General features: G+C 36.7%; 2 protein-coding genes across 3 annotated transcripts; one reads left to right on the forward strand and one right to left on the reverse strand.

Moving 5' to 3' along the window:
• Positions 1 to 152: 152 nt before the first annotated feature.
• On the reverse strand, positions 153 to 9,044 carry LOC140782956 (ceramide kinase). Of its 2 annotated transcripts, none has more exons than XM_073129870.1 (13): positions 8,808 to 9,044; positions 7,549 to 7,707; positions 7,228 to 7,395; positions 7,030 to 7,122; positions 6,776 to 6,868; positions 4,683 to 4,935; positions 4,556 to 4,582; positions 4,303 to 4,387; positions 2,577 to 2,726; positions 1,994 to 2,095; positions 1,515 to 1,898; positions 640 to 706; positions 153 to 556 (listed from the first exon to the last, which is right to left on the reverse strand). In XM_073129870.1, exons 1-13 carry the CDS (start codon positions 8,913 to 8,915, stop codon positions 419 to 421), a joined length of 1,827 nt encoding a protein of 608 aa, XP_072985971.1. In that variant the 5' UTR covers positions 8,916 to 9,044; the 3' UTR covers positions 153 to 418. The 2 variants fall into 2 exon arrangements, with proteins under 2 accessions (XP_072985971.1, XP_072985972.1); XM_073129871.1 differs by having other exon boundaries at positions 7,549 to 7,668; positions 8,808 to 9,015.
• A 626-nt stretch (positions 9,045 to 9,670) lies between these two features.
• LOC140782272 (photosynthetic NDH subunit of subcomplex B 3, chloroplastic) lies at positions 9,671 to 11,479 on the forward strand. Its single transcript, XM_073128754.1, has 6 exons — positions 9,671 to 9,983; positions 10,074 to 10,184; positions 10,278 to 10,334; positions 10,909 to 10,971; positions 11,065 to 11,127; positions 11,281 to 11,479. The coding sequence occupies exons 1-6, from the start codon at positions 9,750 to 9,752 to the stop codon at positions 11,326 to 11,328; spliced, it is 576 nt and encodes a 191-aa protein (XP_072984855.1). The 5' UTR covers positions 9,671 to 9,749; the 3' UTR covers positions 11,329 to 11,479.
• The last annotated feature ends 1,010 nt before the right edge of the window (positions 11,480 to 12,489 follow it).

Raw genomic sequence — 12,489 nt, forward strand, 5'->3', positions numbered from 1 at the left:
AAATAGTGTGTAATAATTGATTATTTATCACATTTTCAATAATTTGATACTCACTCTTATTGTGTACGGAACCCTAGCAATTATAAAAAAGGACCACAAAAATATGACAACGAAATTTATTTATGCATGAGGAGTTCATATGAGAAAGAAAATAAATAAATAAAGATGTAATTCTCCTAGTATATATAATGGTTGACAAAGTTTAATGGTACGTTCAGCTATTCGTTGATATCTTATAGGTGCTGGGGTACATTGGAACAAAATTTAGCCAATAAATACCTAATCTCACATCTATATTCGACTTGTTAGCCTTATAATACATCATGAAAAAAGAAAAAGAAAAAGGAAAAGCAATATTTGCACCATGCATATTATGTCTCCTTTTTCTCCAGAAGACTGAACAACCATTTGAAGAATGTTAAACTACAGGTCCAGATGCAAACAAGTTGATGAGCCCATGGCAGACTTGAACGGAGACTTGGCATGCCTGGAAGATCTCTCCGTCCAAATTCCAAACACTTTCATCATGAGATGAAACAAAAGTGAAGGCAGATGTCTGTGAAAAATATTAGTTAGGACTTTTGGATCGAAAACATACAGTGTGGACCGAAATAAGTATTAAAGCTGATCTATACTTGCCTTATGATGTTCTATAAATTTAAATTTCAGCGGGTCGGAGCCTCTCTTGGTTAGCTGCGTAAGATGCCTGTATAGTGTCCCCATCAGTTAGGCAACATTGAGAAGCAAGAAGCAACAAAGAACAAAATATTGTCCTCTTCACATTTCGTCAATATGTTGCTATCTTAATCATAGATAACATAGTATGCCTACTACCATACGCTGGGATGGTCTAGTATGTTAGTCATGCTGTAATTACATTTAAATCCAAGCAAAAACACACAAAATAATATTTGTAAATAACAATTGAACAGGTATGAGAAAAAATAAATATAGCCAAAAAAAAAAATCTAAACATACGTAGGATTTACAAACTATGGAGGAATTTTGTCTATTAATTTCACTAGTTATGAATTGAGCAAATAAAAAATTTGAAGTCATAGACTACAAAGTAATCTCATTATCCCATAGATAATTCTGCACAAGCAAAGTTCTTTAAGAACTTCACAATGGATATTTAAACAGTTATAGAAAGGTTGATGCAATTTCTTGACTTTGTGAGGCTACTGTCTTGAAAGTTAAATGAACTGCAGGAAATCTATGAGATCATTAATCTGCATGGTAATATCAAGTAAGAACAAAAATTTCTGGAGTGCTTTGACAAGGAGAAGTATGGCTACCACAATTTCCTAACTTCGTGTCGGAGGTAAAAGACACCAACATACTTTATTTGAAGTCGCTGAAATAGTTGTGTGTCAATATAGTGAAAGCAGGTTGCATCAGCTGCATTTATACTGGTGGTTGGGTGGGGGGCGGGATGTAGAAGCTTTCATGTAGATAAGTAAAAACAATTATTAAATAAATTGCAGATCTGAGGTAGAAGCTTCTTATCTTACCACAAGTAAAAAGGACGAGGACAATCTTTAATGAGTATGAGATGAAGAAAACCATCAGCTAAGTGTGCATCAGCCACTAAACCATCAGGAGCTCTTTCATTACGACATGACATAATGGCAGCACCAATGCTAAGAAAGCGTCCCTTGGATCGTAGCCACTTTGATTTCTCAGAATAATTGTTGGTTGCAGTGATGGTTCCACCTGCAGAATGTTGAACTGATTTTGTAGTTTCACTACAGATGGCACAGTTCGTACGGCAGATTTGTCTGTCAGAATTTTTCCGAGAGATTTTTGATGGTCGCATCCCAATTCCAGCATTACTTAATGATCTAGGAACAGGATCTTTCTCCACCTCCAGGAAAGCAATTTCCGCCTCATAAGATCTGAACAGATGAGATAGAGGGTCATCAAAGATACAAAGGGCATATCACTTCATTTATGTCATGAAGTGCATGATCTAATTCTGATCAAGAAAAACCTGTGCTTCAGAAACACCATTGTTCCAGCATAATCATAACGAGCAGGACCCATCCAACGATACTTTTCACTCTCCTGAATGACGTCTCCATAAAATCCATACCTAATGACAGATTTTAAAATTTCTCTATGGTATCATAATGTGATGAAGGAAAAGTTGTTGCCTGAGCTCAGTAGCATAAGTTAAAATGTGCTAGTCAGAATTTCTAGTTTAGTTTCTAAACTTAAAATGCCATGTGGGGAAAAAACAACTGTATAAGGATAAGTTTGGAACAAGTGATTCAAGAAGGCACAGCAGTAGGCAAGAATTAAGTTCAACAACGTGAAATAATCCTAATTATTTATGCAGAACACAATTTAAACATAAACATCATTATGAGATTGACTATCAGAAACTCTTTTCATCCATATGCAGATGTTATGACGATAAAAATTAAGGTTGCTCTCTGGTTGTATAATTTATGCTGCCACCTATTAGAGAATTATACTCGAAGAGTGCGTATTAGAAGTTTAGAACCTCCAAGATGTCATCATAGTTTGGTTAGAAAGATTGTATAATCTCCTATATAGATGAAGTAAAGTACCCTGCAAATGAAGCTGCATAGCGTACAGAAGGCAAATCCGTAGATGAAGGGCTAGTTTTCCATCTGACCACCTGAGCAATATCCAGTAACATCTTTCTACCCTGGATAATCTGCAGTGCAGATGTTACAGGATCCCGCAGTCCAGTAGTACTGCAGAAAGAGAAAAAGAGCTTTTCTTATTAAACCACTAATGCGCATTTCAAAATGACTGTTATAGATATTAGATAATCAGATTAACTACTCAATTGTAGGAAAACATAGTAAAGCATTTAGGCATACAAGACATCCGCACACAGGTTATAAATGCATAGGTGCACCATAGCTTGACATTTCACTGCTGATTTCATTCCCAGGCTAGACAAAACATTTTGGAGATCTCAAAACATTAAATGCATAGGTGCACATAGATTCAGTGCTTTTGGTTTCACTATTTTCAAATGATTGATGTAACAAAATACTGAAAATCAATATAAAATTCAAAAAAAGAAAAAGAAAAAAAAGAAAATGAAACATAGAAGGGAAAGGTATTAAACAAGTTATAAGTAGGATCATCTCATGCTGATAACATCAAATCACAGAAGAATGGACAGTCACACCGGTGTTCATTGTCACAGCACAAATGATAGTAGTACTACTACTATTATGCGGGTAATAACATATTTAATTACCAACATTTAGTTAACTTATATTAGAGACTTGTCCTATTTGTACAGACAAGTATGCATGCAGGTTGTGCAAGTAAGGTTTTCAAACTATTAAGGACATTAATATGGGAATAGATAAAGAGAAGCTTAGTTTTCTTCCAAACAGTTAACTGCATACCACAATCACAGATGAGGCAATACGCTCTCACTGATCCACAAGAGTTATTAACTCATTACATTCACTGTTGTTGTCCACCTGAGGTTTCACTTGGTAGCAGCTCCCAGCAGTTATTAAACCTTCTTTTCTCACCTTCAAACATGGCTAAAATGCACTCCACCTCTTCAAATCACACTACTTACTACAAATTTGCCATCTTCCTTTTTAATTCCCTTATATTTATCTTATGATAACAATAGAGAAAAAAGAAATAATGCAAGCCCCGAATTGTCAGTCCCTACAACAGGTGGGAAAAGAGCTCTGTTCTAATGTCCTGGCAAAAGACATCACACGAGCGTGCTTGGTAGATCAAGCGGCACGTTCCAAGCTTGCCTTCTATTTACCTACTTCTCTCCCTCAACAAAACCAAGAAAGGAGTAATAACATAACAAAAATGATCTCATCAAAGAAGGGTGATGTGATCGAGGGGACAAGAGGGGAAAGGCATTACCATGGCGAAGGGAGAGGCTTTTGGGGAAGGTATCCAGTGGAGGTCCAGGATCTGTGTAAAAACCAGTGTGGTTGAAGACTTATGATGTACTCAACCTTGTTTGCTACCTTTGACCATCATCTACAACCTATCCCTGACCTATCCATCTCCTTTTTCTCATTGACCCACTCCATCTGCTACTCTCTCAAGTCACAACCACCTCTACTCAACCAAGACTAGGCCTGATTAAAAGAGTGGCTCTCACTGAAATCTATCTATCTCACTTGAACATCGAATTATGATATGTGTGTTTATATGTATATATGTATGTACATATTTGTGTGTATCCAGATGAAGCTGTCATCTGAAAATCCATATGATAAATTTCAGAAGTGAACAACATTCATGCTTAACAATTCTGGACCAAAGAGATACCTGAGAACTATGGCATCAGTTGAACCAGCAGGTATCATTCCAAGTCCAAACCAATCATTTGGGAAGTCAACTGAAGGAAGTTGGTCTGCAACAACGCCCAAAATGATTGCACTGCAAATGTCAGCAATTCACATCGAAACTTGTATACACACAGCTCCCGGAGGATAGAATATACTCTAGGAAATCAATATTCCAACTTCATCTTTTCCATTAAAAGGAGAACAAATATCAGAGATATGTAATTTTAACTAACCTGATTGACACAGTCCAATGTTACTTGCTGAAATCCAAGACGGACCACGATTTGTGTCAGTGACTTAAAGGATTAGCAACTTAATTTTCTACTGGCTTTGCATCATATAAGAACAATAGGTACATACTGAATTTTGAGATGGCAGCCTTTGAAGTCGCGAGAAGAGGTTCATTGTCTTCATTTGTATATGAACTCTCGGGAAGCATGTCACTTGCATCATTAAATAAGGACCTACTATTACTAGTGTCGTTGTTCCCATGCTTTTGACTTTGATCATCATATCTAACAATGCTGAAATCATTTGGAGTAGGTGGATAAGGAGCCTTGTGCCTGGATGCTAGAAGCCCATTCAGAACTTCATTGAAGAGACCATCACCCCCCTGAGATCCTATTAGATTTAGTCACTTGGAGACCATAAAGAAACCACATAGTGGACCCATTATTAATTTAGAACAAGAAAGCAAAACGGAAAATCATTTTCTTTGTCAATCACTTATTATCACACCATAGTTCACGCTGTTGGTAGTTAAGGCATAAGTGTAGTATACTTGTGATCAACCGAATAGCCGATAACATTTAAGTTGTAGAAAATCTCTTAAAAAGAGTTGAATATCTAATTATGTATTTTAAAGTGCTCACAAATTTTTAGGGATAACTTTACACTACTTCTGCAACAAAAATATAAAGGGTAAGAAGAACTAAGCCATTTGTCCACAACATATAATCTCTAGAATTTTTGCCCTTTAAAAAGTTTTCTCTCCTCATTAGACAATTCCTACAGCCATGGTCCATGTCGACCACGGGCGGCACAATACGTGCTGCGGCACTTGCCGACTGTGCCAAAAGAGAGGAAGAGGAAAAGATGACGGAACGTACTCACCTTCACCTCTTGTTGCTCGCCGTCGTTCGCAACTTAGGTTTTTATTCAAACCCAACTCTACCCACCTACCTTTCTTTCTCTTCGAGCTAGGGCACTCGCGTCGAGTGCAAGTGCTGCCTCGAACTCGAACGACGACAAGGTGGACGGTGAGCGGCGACAGCAAGCTCGACGGCGAGCGGCAACGACAAGCTCGACGACGAACGACAAAGGGCAATGACGAGTAGTGACGTCGATGGCGAGCGGATCGCTGCTAGAAGGGGTGTTGTGCGGCACCCCCTCGTGCCACTTATTGGTACATTGCTGGCAAGACTATTGTTAATTACATCTTTCTTAGATCTTCCAAATGTATATCACCACATCTCAAGCAGGTGTTAGGTTAAGGTTTTACTTTTGAAAATTTCTTCTGTATGTACAAGGCTCCTAAAGTCATTGTTACATTGGAAGAAACATGGTTCTATGCTTTGAAAGACACAAGTCCGCTTGCCTAACGGTGAACTTCCATGGAAGAATAAAGCTAACCAACACGTTAAAGTCATTGAGGTATACAAGTTCCATAAGTATTCCTGAGATGCTTGAGGAAGCACCATATAATAGAACAAGACGAAAAGGAAAACAAAAGAAAATGTAATTTCTTGTTCTAAATGTGAAAGTCAATTAGCTACACATGCTCCCTAGACATTTTCAAAGCGGCAACCTTTTCAAGGTGCTCCACCACATCAGGAGATAAAGAGATAATGTCTTTTTTGTGGGTAACAAGTTAATAACATCAAAAACTAAAAATGCAAAAGGGAAGCTAATCATGACATAAAAGACAAATCACAAATGCCATAGAGGTTTTGACATCTCCGGCAAGAAAATGACGTTGTCTACATAGTCCAGAATCCAGATTAAATTTCAAATCCCATGGTTCCTCACTGCAGGATCATCTTGCTAGTTAATAATTGAACCAAACTAAAGCTTAAAGAAGAATATAAATAACCAATACCCTAGCAATCGGCGATACTATAATCTCACATTTTAATGAGATATGGCTTCTAATCATGTTTGACTGTAACAAAAGAAACCTGGTACAGAGATCCTGGGGCTCCTATTCATGTTGATGATTGCAGGTCACAATTTGTTGAATAGATAAGAGAGTAATTGATTGTGGTAGCCTGATCTAATGTTTCACTATCATTATAGTTGTAAGTATGTTCTTGGACTTCTTCCCTAACATATAAAACTTGAATGATGAAGATATCCTGAAACTGGATAGAACATAAATATGACTGCTGAAGTCATAAGTACCATACATATTATTCAATGAAAAATAAAGAATACCCTACCAGGAAAGAACTTACCACAGTAACAATGCCATCAAAAGATCTAAGTTCTTTGTCTGAAGTAGATGCTATCATATCATATGCATGCCCTGCCCTCTGAGTCACTGTTACCTGAGAAGAATGGAGAACGTGATGCATCACTTTTACCATCTGGTTAAGCAAATTCTGCTATTGTAGGGCATAGTGCAGAACTGAGAACAAGGTCCATGTTTGTTGTTACTCGTGTGTAAAATATTCAAATGTCAATATTTTCACTAACGGAACTTACTTACCTTTGTTTGAACTTCAGCACGGGAAAATATAGGAGCAACTCTTTCCCAGGTTTTGGGCCCATTCCCTTTTCCACACAATGGATGAACAATGACCTAGACGATACTACAGCAAGTTAGCAAGAATGAGATCCTGCACGAGAGAACTGCTGATTTAAGAAACTAAAAGAGAAGGATCAAAACGAAAAGTGTGAGATCTACCCAAAGACTCTTTGGTCTTCTTACGCCATTTTTTATAGAAGCCTTCAATTGCTCAACCCATGCGAGGCATATTTTCAAGTCCTTGTGCCCAAAAGTATACTCCAAAAGAACCCAAGGCAAAGAGTGTTCTTGCTGTCTGATGAATCCATGAACAGTGAATCGGTGCATCTGCATGGGTATATAGCTTTTAAAATAGCTTTTAAAAAGGTTATATGATTTTACAAGGAGCACAAATATCTTATCCCAGCTCAAACGCTACCAACTACATTCCTGGATATAAGAGATTATACTACAGAATAGCTTTCACTAAGAAACAATAACCTCATTGGCACTGTTCTGAAGAAAGTTGCCAGCACTCCAAGTCGGATCATGAATCAAACCACAACTTAGAAGCTCTACGGCATAAACATCTGAAAATCTGATCTCAGTTTCTGGCTTTGACTGAAACTTCAAACACAAGCAAGATGATGTATTTGAACCCTAAAAGAGACAGAAAGAAGCTCAAGAAAGAAATAGCAGAAATAAGAAAATAAGAACAATTTGAGGTATCATAAATATGGAATTCCTTAATTGTAATTATATAAAACAAGAGTAAGCTAGAAAATAGTAGAGCTATTAATTAATGACAAAAAATAATGTGTCGAAAAACACGACTGGAATGTCAAAATATGCAACTGCACGCTGTTAGAGTGAATTTTAAGTCATTGTTTAAGGAAACCAAACTCAAGGATACTGAAGAGTGAAGATCTGATAAAGGGTTTTAGTTCACCTACTAACTAATTACAAATTGCCATTATTAGAACCCTATTAGTAGTTTTCAGCAGGTGAATTGTACAGCACAATCTTGTAATTTCAGGAGAAGAGACAAAGAAAGAATATGTTCAAGGGACAACAGTGCAAGTGCTAGTCAAACATCTTCAAAATAAGACAAAAGGAATTCCATCTGACAAATTCTTGCCTGCAGTGGACTGTTAGTAGCTTACCTTAAGAAGAGTAATTCACTGTAAATAAGTTTCAGAAACAGAGAAACCAAACGAGAACCTTCTTCATATTACCAACGCCGCATAGAAATCTAAGAAAAGGTAAAATAAAAGGAAATACAAATTTGAAGAGGATTATGCTGCAGCCATCACGATTGCTTTTCCAACAGCCTCTTTCACTTATTTACATCTAGAAGGTGAACACACTGTGCATATATATAAAGTTATCATCTTTCTCCTCTACCTTGTAAAGCAATTTTTGTAGGTACTCTTCTACCCAATAGTATATTCTTAGAGATCATGGCAAGAAATTTATACTTCCAATTAACCCCTTAATCACTGTTGAGCTTAGGATTTACAAAGCTTAACTCCGATCTACAAAGGCGACAGCATCAAGCATCACAATCATTTCCTACAGGATCTGCTAGTATTAATTGATTCAACTGAACTAATTGACCAGATCAAACAACTCTGCGTTCCAAGAAAATTGCCAATCCGATTGATTTCGACAAAGATCAATTAATACTAAGGGAATACTTCAGAAACAATTCTATGATCAAAATTGCACCCTATGTTTAGAAAAAGGAGGGAAACATATACCTCGTCGATGTGCTTCCAAGATAAGCGATCTGGATGAAGGGCGACGGCAACTTCCCCGATGCGATCCAAGAACAGCGTCGAGCTCAAGACTGGCGTATTCCCTTCCATTGGTGCGGGGGAGATCGGAAAGGAGCCCAAAAACCCAATTGAAGCTTTAGCTTTCCTCCCACAACGCGCGCCCTATGTATGCATAGGGCTCCATTTATAGATGGATATGGGAAACTTGGACTTCATGGCAAATTTGCGAAAATATATCTAGCCTTTTTATGTTTCAATCCCTCTAAAGTATCTTATTTACGTATATATCCTATATATATATATATATGTATATAAATGAATATTAGACTATTTTAATATTTCTGTTATGTGAATTAGGAAAGATTGGTCAAGAGGTTTTCACCAAACTAGCCCTGATTCAAAACTTTTTTACCGGAATAGACTACTCTTAAATTTATCTACTAAATAGGGTCTAATTCACTGTAGCTCTAGCAAAATCGCTAATCTAATTAGCATTTTTTTCCTAAGTAAAAACGCTGATTAGTTCAGTATTTTTGTTACACCTAAAACGCTGATCTCTTCGACGTTTTATGTATATAAATCTCTTTTAACTTAGTCTTTTAGCAGTTTAGAGAAAGAATTATCTTTCGATAAAAATACTAATTAATTTAATGTTTTTATTAGGACTACAGTAAATTAGATCTTATTTAATAAATAAATTTGAGGGTAATTCATTTTGGTAAAAAAAATTAAAAATAAATCTATTTTGTTTAAAAACTCAATCCCAGACTAGACACCCAAACCCAGACCCAAGACTAAGAAAGGAGATGATGAGGCAAATAAAGACCACAAGTAGCAGTCCAGATAAGAGATGCATCAAAAGAGAAAAAGAAGCCCCATAACTCCACTCCTACTCCAATCCATTTCCAAAACATTTCCACTTCTATGTTCAGAATGGGAGTCCTTCACTTCACTTCTCCAGCCTTCTCATCCACCCCACTAGCCCCAAGCTTCACCTACAACAACACCAAGCTACGTAGATTCCTTCATCACCCCCACCATCTGACTCTCAGCAGAGGAGGAAGGCTCTCTGCCATTGACACAGACTCCATAACCAGTGCATCAGAAGCCACCACTGCACCAGAAGAGCCACCATCCCTCGATTTCGCCTTCGTCAGTGTGAGTTCAATTAATGGTTCCATCTTGAGTTCTTGAGATGTTTGTGTGAATAATATGCATTTGAATTCATGGTGGCATTTGCTAACACAGCCTAGGCTTCTCCCTGATGGGTCGCCGGACGTGCAGTATAGACCGGCGTGCGGCGGTCGGAAACTAAGGGATATAATGCTTGATTCGTACATTGATCTATATGGGCCTTATGTAAGTATAATGACAATTTTTTGCTAGTATTGTAGTTGGTTGGCTCATTGCCCATGCGAGATGAATCAATGCATTAGCTGGGTACTACTGCAGGAGAAGCCACTGCTGAATTGTGGAGGAGGTGGTACTTGTGGAACTTGTCTTGTAGAGGTAACATAGTTTCCTAGTAAAATTCCACTTGGGGTATCTTTAAACTATATCTTCTTCTTGTCTGTCTATAGTTAAAGATGAATTTAGTGTATATTTGGACACCTGAAAGGAAACAAGTATGAACTTTTTCAATGCAATTTCTTGTAGTAAAGGTGCTTTCCTTTTAGTTTCAAAAAGGGTATCTTGGAGAAAGATTGTTGATACCTATGTGTCAAAAGAAGTTGTTTTTGTATGCTTTGTTCTTAATTTCCTTTTGATTAGTACCAAGTTTTCGTTTCAGTGACCTCCCTTCTCTTTTTTGCTACTCTCAATTCAAAAGTAATTCGAGACAGCAATCTTTCTTGCTTAGAATTTTAATTAGACTTCGACAAACGAAAATTTGTCGATAACTCGACCAAATTATTTTGCATAGATTTCAATTCTCTATGCATGATCTTCTTGCATTGTTCTCGAAGAACAGAATTCATTTAAAATCAAATGATAGCATCTCCATGGATGCACTATTATCTGACATACATGCAATTCAGTTTTCTGTGATCTAAAAGCAAACTCTAATCTGATTGTAAATTGGCAGGTGGTTGAGGGCAAGGAATTCCTTTCTCCTCGCACCGATAAAGAGAAGGAAATACTTCAAAAGGTGTTTTTCATGCAACTATCTTCTATTTAAATTTAAGATTCGTTCATATTTCATATCTCTTAAACATTTCATCTCTTTTCTTGCACTCTTCAGAAGCCCAAAACTTGGAGACTAGCATGTCAGACTGTCGTTGGTAAACATGATTCTCGAGGACAAGTAAGCTACTATTCTAGTTAACAATTATTCAAGTATACAAAAAGAAAAAATCACAATGTTATAAGACTACTTATGTTTGATTTCTCAACATGATTCTCGAAGACAAGTAAGCTACTATTCTAGTTAACTTTTATTTCTTCTTCATGTATGCAGCTTATCATTCAGCAATTGCCAGAGTGGAAGGTACATGAGTGGGAATAACTGATGTATTAAGACTATAAGATATAGCGATGTTGATTCATAGGTTATATATATTGAAATCTTTGTTTCCTCTTGAGCTTGGAGACATGATGTAAGAATTTAATTTGAATCAAATGCTCTACTATACCAATCAATATCTGTACATCTGAAATTTCATGTCATGTTACTATCATTGAGCAATTAAGAGTGAAATGATACACTTTTGGACTATTAAGTTGAAGTTAGATAAAGATTGAGAGGCCTTGTGAATGGTGTGTTATGGAGGACTTAAAAGCTAAAAAATGGAAGTTTTATGTCAGTCATGCCATATTTTAGATCTTCAAATATACTGGTACAAGTAAACTAGAGTGTTTTCACCATTAAATTGCCTGTGTATTTAATTATCCTGGTCGTATTCAAAATGGAATACAATAGGATTATAAAATTTGAATTCAATGTAGGACTGATGCGTTAACATACATCTAATATGCCAAACCGACTCATACGATCATCCCACATTGAATCTCAATCCTAATTTTATAAACGAGATTTTACTCATCAATGAGACTCATCTCCCCATGCCACCGTTGTCGACCTCCTCACTTTCCGGTGAGGAGAAGGGGAGAGACCTCCCTTCTTTTTGTGAGGTCTCCTTATTTATTTTTTCCTTCCATATTTTTTCTCCTTTCTTCGCTGTTTTAATTACAAGTTGCTAGTGGAGTCTAATGAATGGTGGGGTGAGTTACTGAGCATCGCCTCTATCATTTCTCGATCGTTTTTTCCTCTTTTACTCTGCACTCAACTTGGATTGAGCATTTTGTTTATATTAACCTTTCTTCTAGCATAATGGGGAGAGGAAGGATGGTGACCGAGCACTTTCCCTCGTCTCGTTAGCTATAGCACATGATTTGGAGTTGGTTTTAGAATGATTGAAAAGTTTGGGGATTATTGCCGCGAGTTATTCTAATTATGTTGGTGGTGATTTGAGATTATGTCTTCTCTTTTTCGTTATTCTTTTGGCGATCAAAATTTATTTGAATTTTTTTTTTGACACTATTACATGAGTGTTGTTTTATTTGTTATTATTTTTCTCTGCTATGAGGACGATGAATGTCAATATAAGTCAGGATGAAGCTATTTGAACTATTAAAAATATCTTCTTTTTTTTTTTGTTAAATTTTT

This window comes from Typha latifolia, chromosome 2 (assembly GCF_019914945.1).
Source record: "Typha latifolia isolate L0001 chromosome 2, TyphaL0001v2, whole genome shotgun sequence".
NCBI classification, from domain to species: Eukaryota; Viridiplantae; Streptophyta; class Magnoliopsida; order Poales; family Typhaceae; genus Typha; species Typha latifolia.